This window comes from Typopeltis vanoorti, chromosome 15 (genome assembly GCF_054136105.1).
Source record: "Typopeltis vanoorti isolate ZY-2024b chromosome 15, IOZ_Tvanoo_1.0, whole genome shotgun sequence".
Classification (NCBI taxonomy): domain Eukaryota; kingdom Metazoa; phylum Arthropoda; class Arachnida; order Uropygi; family Thelyphonidae; genus Typopeltis; species Typopeltis vanoorti.
This window is the reverse complement of record NC_143563.1, coordinates 44,232,515-44,257,876: the sequence shown is the minus strand read 5'-3', so window position 1 is coordinate 44,257,876 and position 25,362 is coordinate 44,232,515. Positions and strand designations below refer to the sequence as shown.

The 25,362-nt window shown below is 34.4% G+C and overlaps 1 protein-coding gene and 1 non-coding gene across 2 annotated transcripts; one reads left to right on the top strand and one right to left on the bottom strand.

The window, feature by feature from the left end:
* Positions 1-35: 35 nt before the first annotated feature.
* On the bottom strand, positions 36-24,432 carry LOC150098721 (synaptonemal complex protein 3-like). The gene is made up of 4 exons (XM_090405589.1): positions 24,002-24,432; positions 4,425-4,586; positions 1,127-1,225; positions 36-493 (listed from the first exon to the last, which is right to left on the bottom strand). Exons 1-4 carry the CDS (start codon positions 24,293-24,295, stop codon positions 335-337), a joined length of 714 nt encoding a protein of 237 aa, XP_090261715.1. The 5' UTR covers positions 24,296-24,432; the 3' UTR covers positions 36-334.
* LOC150098722 (5S ribosomal RNA) lies at positions 16,308-16,426 on the top strand. The gene has a single exon (XR_016549561.1). It is a non-coding gene; the product is annotated as a 5S ribosomal RNA (ribosomal RNA).
* Positions 24,433-25,362: the final 930 nt, after the last annotated feature.

Sequence of the window (25,362 nt, the reverse complement as noted above, 5' to 3'; positions counted from 1 at the left end):
TTTGCGTGTATTATAAACACAAAAAATTAGAAACAGAAGATCGATACTATGTTTAATACTAGTGAGTTAAATTCATTTATATACACCCAGTTCATTTCAAATATATCACGAACTGAAATGTATCTGACAATTCAAGAAAGAACAACACACGAAAAAAAATTGACTCAAGCACCTTAACCTTTGAATCAGTTAAAAAAAAAAATTCGTTTTTGATGACAACTAAACTACAAGTAAGCAATGAAATGGAATAAAATATCTTTTCTTAGATCTTTAAAAACTGCCTAGAATTAAGAGATTACTATATAAATCAGGCATTCAACGTGCGCTTTTTTATTTATAGCAGCATGCTCTGCAAACTTTTCCTGACGTTCATCATTTCTTGCTGTTGCGTATCCATTAATATCTTCTTTTGCAATAAAGCCATTTCCTTTCGTAATTCATTTTGAACAGATGAATACTGCTCCTGATGTTTGCTATCCAACTCCTCCATTCCCTAAAGGTTGTTAGAAAAAAAATGTTCTGATTAAAAAATATATATCATTTAAGTAAATAAAAGAAAATATTTGGCATATATTCTTCTGGAGATCTGTGTATGCGAAGTGGGCATATTTTCACTCTAAATATCTCATAATTCAATAGATTATTAAAATAACTACACAGTTCAATGTGGTTACGGCACTAAAAAATCCGCGATGCGCAAATGAAAGACTCAATGTTAGCAAAATATTTTTTTAAAAAAAAAAAAGTTTCGTCAACATGGATGATGATTAGCATTATGTTTCATCCGCTCAAAAAATATATGTTGCATTACTTATTCGAGGTAATTTCGATGCGAGTCCAACCATTGCTTTCCAGATTTTCCCAGTTATGCAAAACGAAACTTTTTTGGTCTAACTAATTTATTAAGAAAAATGCAGAATGGAAACGACGTTTTTATTTTCGCTTTTTTATTTATTTATTTATTATACAACATTTTAAGAAAATTAAAAATTAATAAATTGAAATTTACAGCCAGAGTCGTGGATAAAACACGATAAAATGAGTCATAATTGTCATTATTTATTTTTATTATAAATAATGCTTATCACATACTAACTTTCGTGGATGTGTGTAAAATGAGACTTACCTTAAAGAAATGCTCCCCAAGTTGCTTTAAAACTTTCAGTCTTTGTCCCTGAGAAATACGCATCTGTTGCTGGTGCTTTTGCTGTTGCATCACGAGTTTCTGTAGAATGAAATAATGGTATTTAAAATTAATTCTTTTTTTTTTTTTTTTTTTTTTTGAAGGTACTCTAATATACAATCTTATTTAAGATTTAAATAAGTCTAATTTTTAAACCAGTACTTCTGACTTAAGCTCACGTACCCTTCAAACAGTATTTTAAATTGTAATATAATTGCGATTATATACAAATGTCAATTCCGCCAATGAAAGGTTAGACTTCTAGCATATCTAGTACAGATAGTAGGCTAAGAGTTAAATAGATCGGGAATCATCCAATCTAAAGACCAAACATGAAACTTTGTCAAGCTACTTCAGTCCTCCAGTAAGCAGAGTGGTTGTTTCACGCAAGGCAATAAAATTTATCTGCCACCTACAAATATTCCAAACATCTATCCTCACAGTAGGATTCGAACACACGACCTCTAATTGGAGAGCAGAAGTGCTACCGCTCCCCTCGGTCAACTGATTTTATAGATTAATAATTTATAATACTAAAATACCGAACCTGGAAGGCTTCAATTTGGCAAAATAATAATATAAAGAGAGGAGGTTAGACACCATCATTTTTTAAAGCCAAATGAATGAAGAAAACCGGAGAATTTGAGAATAAACTTTGCTTAGGAGTAATTTGGCTTGCACTACTTTAAAGACATGGACTTTGTCCAGGAGCTCATATAATCACCTTTTATTAGTGCATTGATTTGGTTTCAGCTATAAGGCCAGTGAAACCTAATCAGTGCACTAATAAAAGGCGACTACATGGGCTCCTGGTTAGAGTCCTCGTCTTTTAAAGCATAAGAGTGCAAGCCAAAGCGCTCTTATGCCGAAGGTTTATTCTCATAAACTCTCTGATAACATTCGAAATTTTTGTTTCATTCATTTAGCTTAAAAAATATAATGGATGTCTAACATCTTGTGACATAAAAATGATAATAATTTTTGTGCCCTTCAAACTGCCACATTTATATTTTCGTATAAAGGTTTCCAAAGAATGAAGTTAAGACGCCTGGGTTACATCTCTGATTTCAAACATTGAATCAGAAGGTTTAAAACATGCAGTTTTTATTCGTCAATGGTATTACCAATATGAAGTAATAGGTTTCCAAACTTTTGTCCGAATCTTGCATGTCAAGGTATGTCGCGGCATCGCTAAAGAGTGATAACTTTTGGAACATCAAGAGAAGGGATAACTTCTACGGAGTATCTTCCAAGATTCAGATGCTGGTAGCATGATTTATTTTCTCTAAGCATGATGTTCACAATGCAGTTCTATAAGTTCTTTTATTCAGAAATATTTTTAAAACATAGTAAGTTCTATTAAGCTTTATATTTTAGTTTAAGATTGTTGAATTACTGATAACTGAGATGTAAGTGTCCAAAAATATTGTCATCCTGTGGCGTAGGTTTTCTTTTCCTAATTTCAGTTTAAGATTGAACTCTTAATTCCAGAACACGATGCTACAGCTTCATTCAACCTTGTAATTACTGAACGAGATTAAAAAAAAAAAAAAACATTAGTTGAAATCACTATGCTTTTAACTATTTATTTGAATACATAAATAAAATAGCTGTAAAAAAAAATGTCCTGTCCAGAGCCTTCTAAGGAAGATAATGGTTTGCACCACAGGAAGATTTCTAGCTCTTTTGAAGGAAAGCAAAACATATCAGAATTTTTCCTTTTATTTTATTTATTCATTTTTATTTTCATTTTATCATTTCTTTTATTCATTTATATTTTAAGACATGTCTTTCGCATACAGAAGGTAAGTCATGTTTTAGGAGAGGGGATGACGGAAAGATGAATTCATCTTCTGGGAAGAAAAGTGATACTCCTCATTATAATTACCAACAATAAGCAACTGAAGTGAATATTATTTCAGTAAAAGTTTCAATTTGGCATCAACTCTATTAATCCTCACATTAACAGAAGAAGAAGAGTGAGAAGATATGAGACAAACTTGTTAATATAATGGTGTAGTGTGCAGTGCATGTAATGCAGGAACCCGTGAAGCGAGGAGATCCCAAAATTTAAAAGAAAAAATTGGGTCCAGTCGGGCGACGCGCTATCTGATGAAGTAAGAAATTTAAAAGTGATAAAATTTTGCTGAACAAAAGCAAGAAAAATGTTCTTTATAATTAGTTTCTTGTTTTGTAAAAGTACAATCAATAAACAGATTATTTATTTATTTTTAAAATATTGTTTAATAGCATATATTCCAGATACCATCTTACATATTAAATTAGGAGCCTCGCCAAAATGATTTGGCTCCGCAATCGCTATGGGCGGGACTGAGAAGGGAGATCCCAAAAAATAAATATCTCAAAAAGATATTTCTTTAACTTCAAATTTTCCAAACTGTTTCATCATTCGGCAAGTAATACCTTAGATATACTACTCGAGAGAGAGAGAGAGAGAGAGAGAGATCCCCGATTTTTTCCGCTGCTAGTTGGTTGACAATTTATGTCAGAAATCATTAACATTTGTGTGAAGTATTACTTGAATTTTTATTTTCAATGATCCAGAGAGCGATATTACTCGAGGAAAAAAAAAAAAAAACACGAAATCAGACATAACAAATGAAAACACTGCGCTGAAACAGGCAACTCTTCAAGGTTGCTCATTTTCTTCTTCTTCACAGGCGAAAAGTACTGTATCTTGCTCACACTCTACTATTCATTTGGCAGGATGACAAAAACGTGAAAGTAAAAACACCGAGAATATGAATAATACTCATTTGAGATTTGAAGTATTTATTTTAAGCTGAAATTTCAATGCACACAGTTACATTGTATGAAATCTAAGTAGAAATTTAAATAATTTAAGAGTAATCTTACTTTACATGTTCATTGTTGCGTTTTGTCGTTTGACAAATAATAAAAAAAACTACAAAAAATAATAATGAAAGAAAGAAATCTAAATTTAGTAGGGCGTAAATACATTAATTATGAGAGGCAAGAAAGAGTTGTGTAAAGAAGTAGGAAGTAGAGGGTTTTTTTTTTTTTTTGCCATCTATGTCACACATACCAGAAATTTTCATCCATATATTATATTATATACTGAAATTATTTTGCCATTTTAAAGTAAGCAAAACAATGCTAAATATGAGAATGCTGACAAAGCTAAACAAAGATGGGCTTTGCAGTGAATTTACATAAAATTGCAAGCTACTTCAATTATAATTATGAGAAATTATCTTACCTGAAGTTTATCTTCTGCTTCTTTTGCTTTGTCAAGCTCTAACTCTGCTTGCTGAATGAAAGTGCTCAGCTGTTTGCGAAACTCTTCAATTAGCTGTTTTCTCTCAGACATCTGGTTTTTAGTAGCGTCCAGCACTTTTCGAGTTGTTGAACGCATCGAGTCCTATTAAATAAAAGGCAATAACCATAATCAGTTTATATCTTTATAAAACATTGCCTCAGTAGGTGGGTCGGTTTCGACGACACTTTTTTAGTATAGAAAGCGCTGGGTTCGGATACTGTCTAGAACACGAAGAATTTTTATCAGGGCTTTTTAATTAAAGGCAATTGAGACGATCTCAGTGGACGAAAAATTCCGAAACTCAGGTTGTTTTGTCTCACAATCAGACAAACCAGCCTGAAGAACACACGAAATTTACTTGGGATTAAATTTACATTACAAAACAACTGCATTACAAACAATATAAAAAGCATTATATGGGTTTCATACGATGGCACCATTCCTGCTAAATAAATAAATTTATAAAATAAATGTTAAGAATTAATACAAGTCTGCTACTTATAATATTTATTTTGTTTAAAGTATTATTCAAGAATATGTTAAATATTTTAATCAGTTTAAATTTGTGAATGAAATAAAATACACAAGTATGAAAATGATCGAAGATCATAAAAAGATGTATTTCGTAACAAAACTCTTATATCATAAATGGCCATTCAATGTATATATATATATATATATATATATATATATATATATATATATATATATATATATATATATATATATATATATATATATATATATATATATATATATATATATATATATAATATATATATATATATATATATATATATATATATATATATATATATATATATATATATATATACTTGCACAACTACGTGACCCGCACGTAGTTGTGCAAGTCTTAGGCAACTCGTGGTAAAGGTGGAATACGATCTGATCACTATTCTTAGTATTTACCCTTAATGCAAAGCACATCTCCTTGAGAAGATACACCCAGACTTGCACTACTTGCAGGCGCAAACTTGACTTACTTGTCTGTTTGCTTACTTGGGAAATGGATTAAAACCAGGTTTATAATAACTTGGTTAAGGTAAAAAAAACTTTCTACATCTATCTCTCATCCTGAGATTTTTATTTAATAATGTCAAAGCACCTTATGGTAACTTGCCTTGGTAAAACATTTATAAGCTCTGTATTAAACCTTGGTATTTCTAAGCCTGGCTCCCACTGATGAGACCTCAATAAAGGTCGAAACGGGTCTGAGTAGTGGCCTCTTGCCTTTAATGCATAGCATCATACATCTTCTCAAGGCGACGTGCTTTGCATTAAGGGTAAATACCAAGAATAGTGATCAGAACTTATTCCACCTTTACCACGAGTTGCATAAGACTTGCACTACTACGTGCGGATCACCCAGACTTGCACTACTTGCAGGCGCAAACTTGACTTACTTGTCTGCTTGCTTACTTGGGAAATGGATTAAAACCAAGTTTATAATAGTTTGGTATCTTTATATATATATATATGTGTGTGTGTGTGTGTGTGTGTGTGTGTGTGTGTGTGTGTGTGTGTGTGTGTGTGTGTGTGTGTGTGTGTGTGTGTGTGAAAAAGCTTTAATGACTGATACCGAGAGAAAAAAAGATGACAAGTTATATGTGAAAAGATACTACTAGTTTAATATATATCTTCCTTATAGTACATAATATAATATATATGGTTGCGAAGCGCATAGCCTAGCGGCTATGCGCTTCGCAACCATATGCCTGGGGAAGGAGTGTCCTAGGTTCGATTCCCGTCGGTGACGTGAGGAGCTGAAGGATCTTCCTCAGCCATAGCCAAGTTAGCCAGTCTTGGGAGTGGACAGCAGGGTTTTTTCCCCAGTTTATTCTGGGGTTTTTCATCCCGCAATGTAGGCAAACTGGCTTGAGAACTCAACACTACAGGCCATAGGATACACCTGGGCATAAGGTTGACCACCTTATCCTGTAAACGGAGTGAGGTCCGATGATCAATGGACCCTCCACACCGCAAGGTAAAAGAGGGTATAAGGAAGATGACAAGATGATGACATGACCACTAGTTTAAATATGACATTTAGGATACTTCAAATATGACAATAAGATCTACTTACAAAACTCAGGTCTGGCCATGGGCAGCCTGCTCTCTCCAATTCTCGCAGATATATTTCTCAACGATTTTGAGGAAAAAGCTATTAACTCCTTCCACCTTAAACCAAAATTCTGGTATCGCTATATTGATGATATTTTTCTCATCTGGGAAGATGGTGTCAACAACCTCAATTTATTTTTAGACCACCTAAACAAGTGTCATGACAAAATCTCTTTTACCTTCGAAGTGGAATCCGATGACTGCCTCCCCTTTTTAGACCTGAAACTTACCAGATGTGCTGAGAGTATTAAAATCTCAATTTTTAGAAAGCCTAATCATATTGATAGATACCTTCATGCTTCCTCCCATCACTATCCCCCACAACAATTTGGTATTATTTCCACCTTAGCTCGCCGAACAAAATCTTTACTTACAGAAGAAACAGAAATTGAAAATGAACTCCTTTTTCTTAAAATTTTTTTTATTAATAATGGCTTTTCTCTCCTAAGAAAATTGACAAATTTCTTTCTCCCAGTCACTAAACTACTTCTGAAGATCCCTCTTTCCCCAGAGCCTTCATCTCTTTGCCTTACATCAGCTCTCTTTCACCAAAACTGGCAAAAATTCTCAAGAAGTTTAACTTTAGAACTTGCTTCACTACGCTCCCAAAACTTCGTTCAATACTTAGTAAACCTAAAGAGAAACATCTTCCAACTCAGTTTCCAGGAGTGTACAAGATTTTATGTGATTGTGGAAAGCCATATTATGGCCAGACTGCTAAATCCATTCTTCTACGTTTGGAAGCACACCGTAGAGATATCTCTTATAACAGGACTAGAACCAGCGCTCTCTCTAGCCACGTTCTCTTTTCAATTAACTCAGACGAAGGCCGCCAACACATTGTGAACTGGACTCAAACTTCTAACATCCATGTGTGCTATGATGAACTCGAGAGAAAGATTGTCGAATCTAGAGAAATCTTTCTAGATTCTTCTCATATCAATAACAGCCTAAGTTTCAATCTCTCTGACGCACACGTTGCCTCTGTTCAGTATTGGCGCACTCACGACAGCGCGTAGTATACGTTTGTTTGGAACTCAAGCTCGCTTTTTGTTTTCAAACACTCTACTGTCTTTTTTTACTTGTTCTGTTATTGCAATTTTAATCTCTGTAATTCTTTATATGTTTCTTTGATTGTGATACCTGAAGATGTTGATTTATTCAACGAAACTAGTAAACTAGTAGTATCTTTTCAAATATACCATGTCATCTTTTTTTCTCTCGGTATCAGTCATTAAATCTTTTTCATAATATTCCAATCGAGTAAAAATGAATTCTGAAAAAAAAAAAAATATATATATATATATATATATATAATACTGTATCACATACTGTGGTGTATGTGTGTGTGTGTGTATATATATATATATACACATATGTGTGTGTGTGCGTGCGTGCGTGCGTGCGTGCGTGCGTGTGTGTGTGTGTGTGTGTGTGTGTGTGTGTGTGTGTGTGTGTGTGTGTGTGTGTGTGTGTGTGTGTGTGTGCGAGCGAGCGCGTAAAGAGTAAAAAGAAAAGCTCAATAGCTGTAAGCATTACCTTGTGAAAGAAACTGAAATCAAGAAAATATGAGAAACCATTTTTATTAGTAGGTTTTACTGCTTCAGTGATATGAAATGACCTTCAGCATGCGTCAGCCTTGATTTATCAACAGCTGCCCTGATACCTAACAAATTAGTACGTCATCTTCGTACTAAACATTTTGAAATGAAAGATATATCTGGGGAATTATTTTAGAGAGAACACAGAAGTACCTAGTAGGATATTGTTTTTAAATTACTGCAGTTCCATCGAAAAACTTGTCTAGCATCATCTAAAGTCATTTAAAAAATTTTAATTAAAATTTAATTTTTAATTTTTTAATTTTTTTATTTAATTGTTATTTTTTATATTGAAGCACTGGGACAGAAAAAAAAAGCTTTAACATGCAACATAAGATGGACTCCCTGGTATACTGAAGAAAATAAAAGCACTATCTGAAACCAAGAAAACTGCATTTAATAAAGATTCATAAGATAAAACTAATATATACAAAAATGAAGAATATAAAATAATAAGAAATGAAATAAATAACAAAATATGACTCATAAACAAAAATATCGATGAAGAGAAGGCTGTTCTAAACAACTGGAATATGACTTTTACGGAGCACAGAAACAAGTATGGAGAATGCTCCGAAATCAAAGAAAAAAAAAATATTTGGATACATAAATATACCAATCATTGAAAGAGAACAATGGGAAAACTATTTTACCAAATTATATGAAGGCGAAGAAGAAGAAATAAAAATGTCTGAAATACCACAACCAGAAAACACAGCAGATTTTGAAATAAATAGCAATTTAATAGAATCAGTCATTTCATAATTGAGAAATAAGAAATCATCTGGAACTGATGGAATTTATAATGAAATGCTAAAATATGGAGGTAAAGAAATGACTGAAAACATAAGAAATTTAATAAAACATATAGTTCATAAAAGACAGATTCCCAAATGAGTGGAGAATGAATATTACAATACCAATATTAAAAAAAAAAAAAATGGAACAAAATGGGAACCTCAAATCTATCCAGGAATAAATATAATGTGTACCACCCTAAAAATATCCACAAAAATTATCAAAGACGAATTAGAATCAAGACTAAATTATAGTGATGAATACAAGGATTCCGTAAGGGAAGTCATGTACTGATGCCATATTTGTTATAAAGCACATAAACATAAAAAGCAATAGAATTTAACAAACCAATATTTATCTGTTTCATTGACTTAGAGAAGGCTTTCAACAGAATCAGATTACAGGATGTCCTGAATGTAGTAACGTTAAGAAAGATATCACTGCAAATCATCGAAATGATCAAAGATATATACACAAAAAAGTGAAAGTGTGATAAGATATCAGAACACAAATACACACAAAAAATTCCTATAAGGAAAGGAATTAGACAAAGTGATCCTTTAAGTCCATGTTTATCTAACATAATCATGGACGAAATAATCACAAAATTTAAGAAACAGAAATTAAATGTAATAAAAGTTAAAAATGAAAATTTAAATTTGATTGGATATGCAGATGCTGTAGCATTACTTAAAGAAAATGAAGATGATCTCCAAAAATTTCTCTGTTGATATTTGCATGTTAATGAAAATATCAACAAAGAAATAAAATAAAAAATCAATGCTAATTGCAGAAGAACCGATCTGATGTAAATTAGAACTAAATGGAAAAATACTGGAACAAGTAATGAAATTTAAATGCCTAGGAATAACTGTGAAATGGGTAGACAAACAAGCTATACTCTGCAAAGAGCAGCTATCGGTTTAATAAAGGAAGGTCATGTTAGCAATTTGCTCATATTTTATACTAATGTTACAGCCGAGTTGGATGAAGGGAATGGATACACTATGATAATGTTGGATTTTTCTAAGATATTTGATAGAATACTACACGAAAGGATGTTGCATAAGTTTGAAAACATGAGATTGGAATATAAAACTCTTGACTTGGATCAGAGGATGGTTGACAGGCAGGGTCTAACATAAGATGTGCAATTGTTTGCCGATGATGAGAAGATAGGCAGGGTAATCAGGAATGCTACTGATAATCAGCACTTACAAAATGATTTGAATAGGCAAGAAATTTAGGCAAACGAAAATTACTGTGAGTTTAATGTTAGTAAGTGTAAAGTTATGCACTTTGGCGTAATGGTAGATAGGAATTTGAAGTTCAAAGGTCACATAGCAAAAGTTGCAAATACAATTCAGAGAATAATTGCGATGTTGAAGCGAACCTTGACATCTAAGGATAAGAAGTCATTTTGCCTCTTTATAAAGCTTTGATAAGACCACACCTGGATTACTGTGCGCAGATTTGGTCTCTCGGGTTCCAAGGGGATAAAGAAGCTGTGGAAAGGATGCAAAGAAGAGTTACAAAGATTATATCCGGATTATGGGATTTAGATTATGAGGACAGATTGCGAGTATGTGGATTACAGACTCTGGTTAACAGGAGAAAGAGGGATGATATGATAGAAGTCTATAACTTTTAAATGGGTGTTACAGGATTGCATCTGATGGAATTTTTCGTTATATGTAAGGTGGGGAGAGAACACGGGGTACCTATGAAAGTTAAGTTTGTTCACAGTCAAGAAAGGGGTAAGAGCTAGGTTTTTCTCCCAGAGAGCAGTAAGTGAGTGAGTGGAATAGTTTAACCTTTAGGGGTAGTGAGTGTATCTAGTGTGAATCAATTTAAGGGAAGGTATGACAGCTGGTTTGGGTGATTTACAGCCTCCCTCGATGAGTTCTTGACTCCCTGGAGGGCTCAGATAATAATAATAATAATAATAATAATAATAATAATAATAATAATAATAATAATAATAATTTCATGACTATGGATTGAGTATAATGCCTGGTAAGAATACGTCAGACCGAATCCTCGTACTAATGTCATTATTGAACGTCGGTTACTTTAACATGAGTAACACTGTGATCTTTACTGTCGTTTTACTGTCGTGGATTAAAAATCGGAGTTTCTAAAACTTACTAGAATGTATTAACTCGGAGTTAGTTTGATTTAATTGCAACTTCGGAAAAATGAAAAATCTGAGTTAGTTGAAACTTTGATTTTTAAATTAATTTTTCACGTCTCCGCACTTTCTTTAAAAATAATATACCTGGTGGATGAAAATTAAGGAAACTTTGGAGGGGGGGGGAGTAATTTTTTTCTTTCTTTTTTTCATATGACTCCCACCCACAAGAGGTTGTAAACCTATAGCATATTGGTACTGTGAGCGGCCTAAGAATTTTTTTCTATGTTCATTAATTTAAAATTTATTTTTTACAATATAATACGGCTTGCTTATTTTGTTAATAAGACATCTAGATTAGAAATTAAAGAAGCTTCTTGATAAACTTCAGTGATAGTATATCGTTTAAAACAGAAAATATTTTTTTACAATTTTTAGTACCTTGGCAAAATGATGTTATGTTTGTTCACCAGATTACACTGCTAATGCGAAATCGAAAACTCCCGCAGTATAACTAAAAAAGATTTCGAACAGACTAAAACTAAAAACGTTTAGAGCAAAATTTTCCAAAGTGTGGTCCTCGGCAAGGTACCGATGCATCGAGAAACCTTACCAATCCTCAGAAAATAAAAATTCAAATATAGCACGTGAACTCGACAGAAAAAATAAAACCATAAACAATTTTTTAAAAAATAATTTATTATTATTATATTCAATTAACAGGGTTCACAGTTAGAGAGTAACAAGAAACATGAAATAGAGTAATGAAATCTTTCACTGGCAAGTTATTATTATTATTACTGAAGAGAGGAATGTGCAACTATTACTACTTATTCAAGCTTAATAACATACCAATAGAAAATGTATACTAAGTACGGGTTTGTTGCCTAACCGATAGTAGATACCAATTTGAAATATCAGATATTTTTACCGTCTTTACACATTTGTTATGCAGTCGATCACTCATTCATACAGATATTATTATTATTATTATTATTATTACGGGCGACTGCAGGGAGTGCTTAGATTCGTCGAGGGAAGCCCAAAACATCATGTCCACACAACTATTCGACTTTCTCATAGTATCTATCATACCTTGCCTTGAACTCACTCACTGTCATAGCACCCACAACAGACTCTGGCAGCTTATTCCACTCATTTACCACTCTAAAAGTAAAGAACCCAGCTCTAACACCCTTGATAACCACACTCTTGCCCAGCTTCCATAGATGTCTCCTAGTTCTCCCACCACCAGTCCTGATCTCAAAAATATCCTCTGAATTAATCCTATAGAAACCCTTTAGCAATTTGAATGTCTCAATCATATCTCCCCATTTCCGCCTATCAACTAATTTCTGCAACCCACAAATCTTCAACCTGTTCTCATAAGGTTCATTCCATAGACCTGCTATCATCTTGGTCACTCGCCTCTGGATCCTCTCCACTTCCTCCCCATCAAGAAGGAACCTAGGTGACCAAATCTGGGCACAGTAGTCGAGATGATGTCTTATCAAGGCTCGGTACACAGGTACAATAACTTGCTTGTCTCTGTTCGTCAAAGTATTTTTCAATAACCAAGTGAGCTGATGAGCTGATTTAGCCACTTTTGCAATGTGCCCCCTAAACTTCATCTCCCTATCCACCAACACTCCCAAGTCCCTGGCCTCATCAATCTCACGCAGTACAGTTCCACCAATGTGGTATACTGCTGCTAATCTTTTCACCCCAAAATGCATAACCTTACATTTTGTCACATTAAATTGACATCCATTCTCCTTAGCCCAGAACTCCAACCTATCCAAATCATCCTGCAAGATTTTGACATCTTCTGCATTCACTATTTCCCTACCTAACTTTGCATCATCAGCGAACAAATGAACTGTTCCTCTTAGATCCTTCCCTATATCGTTAATGAACAAATTAAACAGCAGTGGTCCAAGAACAGAACCCTGCGGCACACCACTAGTCGCAGGCCGTCATTTGGACTCTACTCCTGAATAAACTACTCTGATTTCTCTCCATTAACCACCCACCTATCCATCTCACCAATCCTATAGCCATTCCCATATGTTGTAGATTACGGATTAGAATTCCATGTGGTATCCTGTCAAATGCCTTAGCCCGGTCCAGCAGTATCACTGTAAACCCATTACCCTTATCCAGTTCAGCAGTCACTGTGTTATAAAACTTGAAAAAGTTACTGAGGCATGATCTACCCTTCACAAAACCATGCTGTTCCCCGTACAGTATCTCATTTTCATCAATCCATTCCTGTATGTTTTCCTTGACTACTTTCTCCAAGACCTTGACAAGGACTCCTGATATGCTGATCGGTCGGTAATTTGCAACAGTAGTCTTGGATTCTCCTTTATGCAGCGCAACTATTTTCCCCTCTTTCCACACCTTCGGGACTAAACCAGACCCGAGACTCAGATTAAACGGGTCAAGAGCACTGATAATTCTTTAGCCACTTCACGTAAGATCCATGCCGTTATACCATCCAATCCCACAGATGTATTCACATTAAGGTTCTGTAATAAACTATTCACCTTCATTTCATTCATCACAATTCCTGTATAAACTAATGGTTCCTTCATTCTTTCAATGTCACCACCTGGATGATATACTCTTGCAAAGTGCTCGCTCAGTAATTCCACTACATCAACTGATTCAGTGACCTCCTTACCATCGTCATTCCTTAAAATCATTCTATGTACTTTTTTTTTCTTGCAGCATATTGAAAGAACTGTTTAAGATTCTCTTTAGCTTGCATAGCTAGTTTCCTTTCATAATCCGCTTTTGCTTTTTTTTTTTTTTTTACCACACTCGTTACCCTTCTGGCTTGTGCTTTATACCGTTCGTGTGCCTGCAGGTCACCTTTCTCTTTAAATTCCCTCCACAGTTGTTTCTTTTTTTTTTTTTTTTTTTGCAGCTCAAGCTTAATGGTGTTATTCATCCATTTAACCCTTTACTATTCGGACCCTAGGTATACAATCAGCCATAACCTCCTGTAAATGTTACTTGACCACTTCCCATGCTCTATCGACATCCAGCCCTTGCAGTTTTACATACCATGGCACTGATCCAAGCAATCTCCTAAGCTTGTCATACTTGCCAGCACGGTAATTCCACATATATCCTGTCTTAATCGACAATTCCACACCTTTAGCCACTTTATGATCACTCTCACCAATAGGTGACAACATGGTCATATTCATTACAGTCAAATTCTCAGATGCTATTACGGTCAAGCACTCTCAAACCCCTAGTATTTTCACTTACATGCTGTCTCAGATAGTTATTCCTTAAGAATTGAATAAAATCCATCTCCTTCCTCACATGTGTCCTCTCCTCATTCCAATCAATGTTACCATAGTTGAAATTCCCCATAATAATTATCCTCCTTCCAGTAATTTCATCAATTTGTTTATGCATGCTATCTCCACCATCTATTCCATCACCTGGTCTATAGCAGCACCCAACTATATATTTTGTTCTGCCAGTCTCAATCTCACACCAAATAGCCTCAAATGAGCTCTTTTTACTATCCTGCAATACAACTACAATTCTCCTTGGCTGCAGTTCATCAGCTATCATCAATAACACTCTCCCCCCATTTTATTCTCTCTGTCCCTCCTAAACTCACTATAACCTACACATTCTATCCCACTATCTATATCATCTTCCATCAGTCATGTTTCACTAATGCCAATAACCTGTGGCCAGGAAGAGCCAACCAAAGCCAAAAATTCTTCCTTCTTGTTCCTAATACTCCTGGCATTAGTATACATGAAATGTAGAGGTCCCTTTATCCCACCCCTATCTTGATGCGTTATTCTAACTATCCTATTCCGATTACTTGTCCTTAGTACTGGCTCGGGTACATTATATACATTCTTACACTCAACTGTCTCACTGATGTTCGCATATTCACTCCACCCCCCCCCCCCCCTTGGTAGTTCTAGTTTCCCTGGTTCTGCACATCCATTTTCACTTCATTCAGAAACACTTTTTCCAGTCTCCGCACACCAAACCCATTCAAATGCAGGCCATCCATTTTGTATAAATCCTTTTGCCCATCAAACTCATTCCGCACATCCACGAATTCCACACCACAAAATATGTATACGCGATGATCTGCAAAAAAAAAATTACATTGACAAAAACCGGTCCCGAGCTTGTATGTAAAGTTTGGGAAACCTCGGTTTACTGAAAACGAGAGAGAGAGACAGAGAGAGTGAATGGTGTTTAGCGTAGGCTGAGCTATAGTGCGGTGCAGTTTCACCGTGGTGTGGTTGGCCTAGGTTTATTGTTTGATGCGTGTGAAATCCTGAACAGCTAAGTCAGAGACGTAGCTACGGGGTGGGGATGAATTAACTGCATTAACTTTTGCAGTTAATTCTAAAATACAGTCTCGAGAACTCATTTCCAAATATTGTAATACTACTGCGAATTTTCCCTACAATTGCTGTAAGTGTTGCTAGTTGTGAGTGGAGTTTTTCTAAATAAAACTGATTAAGAATTACCTACATTACTATAAAATAGACTTCGCCAATGTCATCGACGATTTTGCTAACAGAAAAGCAAGAAAAATAACATTTTAGAATGTTGCAATTAAAGTTTCACTTCCAAAATAAACATGGTGTTTTAATTTATTTCCCTATACGTGGTTTTGACATTTTGTAGTATTTTTGGTGTGTATTGAGAAGGGCGGCAAACTCTAGCTACACCACTGCTAACACATATATAAAGCTTAGGCGTTTTCTTAAATAAAAAAAGAAAAGAAAAAAGTAATACATTTGTCTGCATGCATATGCATCAGATTTTCATTTTCTTAAGATTTTTAAAACCCTAAAATTTCTGTTTCTTTATTCTCTGAAAGAATAGGAGTGTTTTTCTTCCTCGCATAGTTGCCTGACAGTTACCTACACAGCGAAATCCATGTAGTAGTCATCCTGTAATTGAACATAAATGGAAAGAATTTGTATTTAAATATTTCTTGGCAGTAATATCGTAAAACCGTTCTTAAAATCTGGTGAATGATATTTATTTTATATGAATTTCATATTCAATTATATAAAAATTAAAATATCAATTGATTATAATGGGAATGAATGCTTATATATCGTTTTAACAACCTTCTTTAAATGTGCCAGCGGCCATACTAGGCTGAATACACCGGTTCTCGTCCGATCACCGAAGTTAAGCAGCGTTGGGCCCGGTCAGTACTTGGGAGGGTGACCACCTGGGAACACCGGGTGCTGCTGGCGTTAACTTTTTCATTTGCTTTCGTGCTTATTTTTTACTTTCCTTCTTTATATATATACATACATGTATCCCTTGCTTCACGCGGCGGAATTAATTGCGGCAATCCCTAGATATACTTTGATTAACGCGCCTTTAACCACCCTGCGAAGCTCGCAGCTGATCTGACATATACAAAATGTTTAAAATAAATATTCTTACACAATTCAGTGTATAGCTTGGAGGTCATGCGTACTGTGCTTTCATATGTTACGAGTGATATTCGGCACTGTTTTTTGCTGCCAGTTTGGTTTAACACATGTTATGTAAAGGTTTGTGATATTTGACAGTAAATTGTATCTGAGAGATACCACGACCTCCGATGTCCGTATAGTATGGTTTAGTTGTTGTTTTTTTATTCGTTGTTAAATAATTTCTAGATTGTAACTGAAAATAAATAAACCATCATGTATTACTGAAATAGAGAGCCAAAGGCTTATTTATCATACATGTCTTCTAGGAGATGTGCTTTATATTATGGAAAATACTAAGGAAAGAGATCTGGAGCTTACCCCACCTTTACTACGAGTTGCCCATAAGGTTGCTTATGATTGATTCCGCCGAAACTTTTAGTTTCTATATATTCGGCAGGAAACTCTTGTAGTTTCTATATTCGTTTATGAAATAATGTTGGATTCAATATTAACTTAATTTGTATACCTTCATGTATTATAATTGCAGTGTTTTTTCTTTATGTTTCATTGCTTGTTTGCCGAGGTCTGAAGAGTCATTTTGCTTGTTATCGTAGAATTCATGCCGATAAGAAAAAAACTAAAACTGTTCAAACGACTCTTAAAAACTTCTTTTGATAAAAAAAAATTGCAGTAAATAATGTAGGTACATTATATATATTACAATATAGTTCGCCCATTTAGAGATCCTTCGACACTTCTGCGCATGTAGAATCCATTCCGATAATAGGGTAATCAGTCCGTATTGTGGGATGAGTTGTTTATTATTACACGTCGGAAAATTTTTAACTATAAAGCACGTGATTTCGCGTGTTGGCGACCAATTCGGACGTCCTTCATTTCTTTCTCCCTTTCAGCATGAATCTACTATTCTTGGAAAGACGCGAAGCAGAGAACTACAAACGGTGGGCGAACTACTGTGAAAATACTTTTTTTTTATGTTAAATCATATTACACACATACCAACTGAATTAGAAACCTTTATACAGTTATACAGATTGTATTAAGATTATTGTACAAGTACATCACATAAACACATATTTATTCAATAATATTGCATTTAACAGATTCGTTTGAAGTATGCCTCAATAAATCTTATCTGTCATCACCAGAAGCGTAGTTAGAAGTGGGGGGGGGGGGGGACGGTCCGCCGCGGGCGGCATTTTGAACTTTTGCAGTTAATTCTAAAATACAGTCTCGAGAATTCAGTTGCAAATATTGTAATACTACTGCGAATTTTCCTCACAATTGCTGTAACTGTTGCTAATTGTGAGAGGAGTGTTTCTAAATAAAACTGATTAAGAATTACGTACAATACTTTGAAATAGACTTCGACAATGTCATCGACGATTTTGCTAACAGAAAAGCAAGAAAAATAACATTTCAGAATGTTGAAATTAAAGTTTTACTTCAAAAATAAACATAGTGTAGTGACTTTTTGTAGTATTTTTGGTGTCTATTGAGAGGGGGCGGCAAACTCAGGGACAGCCCCAGGCGGCAAAAGCTCTAGCTACACCACTGAGCTAAGTTTATTGTCACGTTGTCAACAGGATCATTTTAGACATTTCTGAGGACACCCAATTTAACACACCAACAAGCAGTGCTACAGCCATCTAGTGCAGAGATTTTGAAGGAAAAAAAAAAGTGTTGTCAATAACGGTTACGTTAGCGTTATTTTTGATGCTGTTTGAACATATTCTGATATTTTTATGAGGAAAGCATCGATCTTAATTACTCTTTTTTTTTTTTTTGTAATACAGTGGGATCATGTTCTATGTGTTAGACAACTGTTATTGTAATGTTTTAAGTTACTGCAGTTTTAGAAATATTAATGAAGCTTTTTTTTAACCTTAAGAAATTAAAATAAAAGAAACAAATGGGATTCTATTCATTAGCTGAGTTTAAAGTATATCATTTAGTGTTTTTTTCGTGTGTGTGTGTGTGTGTGTGTGGTGCGTAAATTTCTTCATTTATTTTTTCATTTTATATAAGAATTTAATATATTTTTTTCATTATTGGATTTCTTTCTTTTAATGAACTTAACAGTGGTACAATACTGTATTTGAAAAGGGAAAAATCGAATTTTATTCTTAAGTGCTTTGGATGTAAACAACTCTTTCAATTACTTCAGAATACTTTCTTTTTTAAATAGTAATTACAGACAAATGACATTGTTTTATGATCAATAAACATATGAAAGTGACGCCACATCTAGAAATATAGAAAAAAAACACATTTTTTTTTTTCATTTCCAAGAAGGAACTAGTAAAGAATACTTGTGGGAAAGATAAACTAGTCTCAAAAAAGGTTGGAAATCGCCGTTCTAAATATTTCTATTTTACTTAAACCAATAGAAATGTTTAAAGAAAAAATCCTACTGTGTCCCTAATAGGTTGTCCACAGAGGACATAACAGAGTATCCTTGAGTGAAATTACATGGGCACAGTATTTTCTGTTCCTCAATTGTAGATCCTTATTATGATCTGGAATTGATACATGCCTTTCTGTGTCTCCATTCCAGATCACAATAAACAATTTGAGCATACTACGTTTAGGAATGGCGATGTTGAAAGCAGATACCCAGTTTTCTTGTCAGATGCGATGCCAGCCTCAAAATAAAATAGATCTGTACAAAATTATTCAGTGAGTGTTCTCGAGTGATGCGAATTATATCGCTGTCATCCGAATGCCTTTGAAGCCTAGGCCGCGCCACAAGTGTCTTTTCAGCCATTAAACAAAATACATACTCAGTCTCGACGAGAGTAGTAAGTACAAAAAAAAAACATTTATAAGACAACTTGTTGAAAGGAAAGCAAAATAGGAATAGCATAAATTTGCCAGCATGAACTATATTATATTGAAATATAATAATTATAATAAATATAATTATCATATAATTATAAATAATTATAATAATTATATATATAACTATAAATATAAATATAAGAAATCTAATTATTGAAACAAGAACAATAATAATAATAATTATTATTAGTAGTAGTATATACAAGCACCTCCACTTAGTCCTTAGATTCATCGTGAGAGGTCTATTTAAAAAAAAAAAAAGCATTATTAATGAATATCAATACCTTCACAATGTCGCTTATTTTGCCTTGAAAATCATTCAACGACAAAGTAAATTCAATGACAAATAACTGACTCTGTCAATCTATTCTACTCATTCCCCACTCTCCAAGTAAAAAAATTTAGTCCTCACTCCCGTGTAACCACACTGTTACTCAATGGATGACCTCTAGTTTTCTTCACATTATTCCTGTACTGAAATATTTCATCTACATCAATTCTGTAACCACCCACCCTAAGCATTATAAGTCTCTATCGTATCTTCCCTTATCCTGTACCCCACAAATCTTCAATCTCTCCTCATAGAGCATCATGCAGTCCTGCCACCATTTTAGTTACTCTCCTGTGAATCCATTTCACCTTATCCATGTCTCCAAGAAACCCGCACAATAATTACAGATGAGGCCCATCAAAGCCTTACAAAGAAGAACAAGAATAAACTTCTTATGTCTGCATGTCAGAGTGTTCCTCAATAACGAGGTAATCCTATGAACTGTTTTCGCCACTTTTGCAATATGTCCTCTAAATTTCAACTCCCTATCTACTACCATCCCAGTGAAAAGAATACTAGTTAAAGCTGATATTTTTTTTTTACTCCGAAATGCATAACCTTATCCTTTGCCCATGGCCCCCACAAGGAGGGGGAGGCTGACAGGGCTCTAGGGACCCCGTCTTGTTGTCGGGTCTGCCAGTTAAGTGAAACTAACAAAAGACAAAAAGAAACTTTATAAAAAATGAATGAATATGTGCCGATAGGGACTACTAGTTGGTTAAGTTGAATTAGTTTAAGTTGATCTCAAGAAACTGAACATTTTTTACAAAATTCTTTATTTGAGAAGAATCTGTCTTATTTGAATTAAAATTTTACTAGTTAGTAAGTAAAAGATAATATGAAGCCTTTTTAGTTATGATTTTTTTGTATGAAACAAACGTAATTATTATTTTTTTTCAGATCATACAAATTTGAGATATTAAAAATATTTAACTAAATTGCTCTCAAGCAAGCAAAGATGTTCTAGTTAAAATAAATAAAATCCCAATGTCTGATTCAAAGTACAAACATAAGTCCGGAGTTCAAAAGAGGAAACTTAAATTCGAGAAAGCATCGCGAGGTCGTCAATTCATAACCAAATTTTTCAGATCTAATAAAGAAAAGGACATAGTTCCCAGTACTGATCATAGTGAAGGTGGTGATAATGTTTGTGACACTGAAATCCAAACAGAATATCAGTGTCAAATCGAAACTCATAAAGCAGTCGAAAGTCAAGCGACCGTTACATGTGAACCTCTTGCAACTGAAGAAATGGCCGCAAGTGAAAAACCTGCAGGAGTGACTATGGAAGAATATGATACAGTTGATACTTCAGTTGCAGGGCCTGTTGAAAAATCTGATAACCCTAGTACTTGGCCCAGAGTAATCTCAAACAACATGCGGCAAGAGATAGTACGAACTATCAGCTTTCAAGAATTCCAAAAGATTTATAATGAATTGCCAAGAGATCTTAATGGTAGGAAATTTCAAGATTCTTTGTTCTATACGAAAACGAAAGATGAAAGAACAATAGAACATTTTCCAAGAGAATGGTTAACATTGGGTCTATCGAAAGAAACTTTTCATTATAAACTGCTTAAGTTTTTGCCCAAGAAGGATTTTCGCCTTGAAATAAGTCTTGGAAAAAGTTGTATAATATGTTGCCTCTTCACGAAATTGTGCTGAACACAGAGAACAATATCTGGCTTGGAAATATTTTTGCAGTCATTGAAAGGTCATGGAATCGATAAAGACTTTGAAACAAATAAGAGAGCACTTCTGCAAACGGATTGTAGATGTAACGTTATTTTTATCATCCAGAGGTTTTTAGCATTTCAAGGAGCGAACACGAAGATTGGATATGTTCGTAATGGGAATTTCTTAGGTATATTAGAATTAATTGGAAAGTACGATGAAGTGACACGACAACATCTCGGCAAAGTTCAACAAAATCAGATGGAAGGTAAAAGTATGAAAGGATATGCACATTACTTGTGGAATTCGCAAAATGAGTTTATTGGCCTTTGTGCGGGCAAAGTTTTCCAAACTATTCTAGACCAAAGAAGAGACGCAGCTTTCTACGGAAAAATAATAGACGCAACATCAGATATCTCTCACAATGAACAAAACGTCCTAATTCTCAGATACATATCACAAAACCAAGACTCAAGGGAATTTGAAATCAATGAACGTTTCATTGAATTCATGAACTTTACAGGAAAAACTGGAGAAAAAATAACTGAAGAAATACTTGCAACTCTGGAAAAAAACAGTATACCTCTCGAAGATTGCCGTTCACAAGGTTACGACAATGGTGCAAATATGCGTGGGAAAATAAGCGGCGTAAAAACTCATTTTACAAAAGAACAAATGTACCTTATTCTCTCCCTGCGGTGCACATTCACTAAATCGCGTAGGAGTCAATTCTGCCAAAATCAACCTAGATGTTATAACTTTGGGGGGGGGGGGGGACAGAGTGTTTCTACTCTTTTTTTTTTTTTTTTTGCTCGCCGTCCTGCACGCTGCAGAAACAAGTTGGAGTGAAAGAAAACATTAGCCCGGCGTACTTGCTGTGTTAGATTTCATTTTCGGAGAGATGGACACAGAATTAACTCCTTCAACACTGAACAATTAAAGGCTTGAAAAAAATATTTCACATCTTATAAAGGTATGCTAATGACAATGTTTCGGAACAAAATATTAGCAAATAATGACAAAATGAACATTATTATACAAAGTAAAGGAATATCTTTTGAGGTCGAGTCCGCACTTATAAGAGAATTAATGCAAGAGAGACAACACTTACATGACTCGTGGGAAAATGTTGTCCAAGAAGCAAAACTAGTTGCTGGAGCAATCGATGTACAACTTCAATTTTGCGAAAATCGAGAAACTACTGTAGAATCTGAACAAGATTTCAAAATTTTCGTAATTTATCCAGTATTGGATTTCATTATGAATGATTTAAAAACAAGGTTTGAAGCAGCAGATAATATATGTGAATTATTCTCGCCTATTTTAAATTTCCACAACTTGGATGATGGTCAACTTATCGCAAAAGCAGCAAAACTTGTGAATATGTATGAAAAATATCTGTCAGAAGAGTTACTGGATGCAATTCTTCACCTTAAAAGTATTCATAAGATAGTTTTTGGCACAGAAACAAGTCCGGTGAAAGAACGCAATTTATAGCAAAACCCGCAAGGTATATTTGCCAATATCTGCCTCGCCATTAAACTATTTTGCACAATACCGGTTACTGTTTCTTCAGCTGAGAGATCATTCAGCAGACTGGCCAATTCATTGAAAACGTGGCAAAGAAGCCCAAGTAGCAAAGAACGACTTAATCACCTAGCAATTTTGTGCATCGAAAATGTTTTGGCTAAGCGAGTTGATTTTACTGACATTATTAATAAATTTGCGTCGACAAAAGCTAGAATATATACTTTGAAGCAATTTTGAATATTATTATTAGTTTGTATTATGTAGATGTTTTTAGTTTTTTAAATAAATATTACTTTTGTGTTATCATTTAAACTAATTGATCCTAAACCCTGTAGACTGTATAGTAATGGTTGTTCGTTAACCTGAACGAGAGGCAGGGGCCCGCCAAAAATCCTGGTCTGGGTGCGCACTCAGGATGTAGGGGACCATGCTTTTGCCACATTAAATTGGCATCCGTTCTCCTTTGGCTAAAACTAAAATTAATAGCTAAAACCAAAGCCAGAAAAAAAAATTAATTATTATTTTTTAAAATTTACTTTTGAATTGATTTATTTTTATATTTTTTAAATGCAAATATATGTATACCAATGTTGTGTTATTCTTATTTTTATTAAAATGAGTTATTATGGAAATATCGACTTTTATTTTCAATAAACTAAAAAAAAAAAAAAAGAAAGAAAGAAACATGCGTATGAATTTGATTAACTGAAATAGACTTGTTCTTTTGAGGCCTCATAATGATGTTACGCCTAGAGTCTCCAAAAGTATAAATGCGGTCTGGAAAATAAAGCAAACAACATAAGGAGCTCATTTACCTATAAGAAAGTACCTTAATATATTGCGCCGGTGTGCGTGCCGACTGCTAATGTAATATTAGGCATGAAATTAATTCCTTTTAAACACATCCTTGTCTCCATCTAAAGCAGTTTTGTCCATTTAATCATCATGAAAATTTGAGTACTTCTATATTATTATTTGAAAAATTAATAGTAATATAGAAAAGCAATTACCTGGGTATACTGCTCCAGTCTCCTTCGCTTAGCCATCAGCGTTTTGTTAATATCTGCGCCAAAGCACTCTAACAACTTTGACATTTCTCCACTAAAATCGTTATTACCAGACTCCTCGCCATCTAATTCCGAAGAATTTCGTTTAATTCCGGACTTATTTCTTGCTGGTGAACTCAATAATAAATCTTCTTCTTCCTCGCTTACGGAATCATTTAACTTTTGCAGAGGGCTTGCCTTTGTGCGCTCTTGTTTGCGAGTTTTCTCTTGATCCTTTCTTGTTATTCTTCGTGACATGGCTAATTTAGTAAAGTCTGAGAATAACAAAAGTCAATAACTATGCTTTAAACTAGCGTATCGGGGAAAATAACAACTTAAGATTTTTCGTATACACACGTAATCCATACACGAAATACTGACTTCCACAAACACTGAAATAGCAGACGCCGAATATTTGTGAAGAATAGGTGTCGCTTATTATAAACGCACACAAAAAATTATTTTTGCAAAATATGAATTAAAATTATAAATTAGACTTGGAGGAAGAGACTTTTTTTTAAAAAAATAACTTAATTTTTACATAAAATAATATTATTTAAATAGAATCAAAATAAAAAGGTCAAATGCAAATATTCTGATTTCTATTCAATAATTTCAAAGCTGAAAAAGAATTCAGCGCTTCTTAAATTTTATACATCAAGGTGAAAGTGCATGCGTTTATTGTCCCTTCAGATTTTTTTTTCTTTTTATTTTGCTGAGATCAAATATCGGTTACATCAATAATAAAAGTTGTTTTTGAAAGAAATGCTAAGTTTTTAAAACGCTAATTTATTTTTTCCAATAGGACCATTAGTGTGATGGTCATACTGCAAGTGTCGTTAACGTGAAACTGTCATAGTGCTGGGAACAGAGAATTATCCAGCGTCTTAGACTAGGTCTAACCTGGGGCAGAGCTGACTACTACCGGGTGCGTCCCCAGGTGGCGGATCGGGGAACAGCCTTCAGATATGGAAGCTAGCTGCGATATAAGCAGAGCAATCTGGCGAATAAGCAGCCGTGGACCAACAGCGACTGAGCTATCAGGGCGTGGGGGAGCAGAAGTGGCAACTCTGTCTCACTTAAAACCTCACAAAGCCCAATGACAACTCGGTGACATGGCGAGTAGTGCCGCCATTAAATAAGCACCTGCTGGGGTCACTGCCCCTGACATTAGGAAGCAAGCAACATTGTCAGTACTGACATTGAAGCCAAATGATGACGGAAAAGCTTGTAATCAGAGATTTGCAGATGGCAATATGATTATATTGTGTACGTCTGTAATATTGCAGAGCAGAAAGCAAACGGAGAAACTACTGCTCTACCTT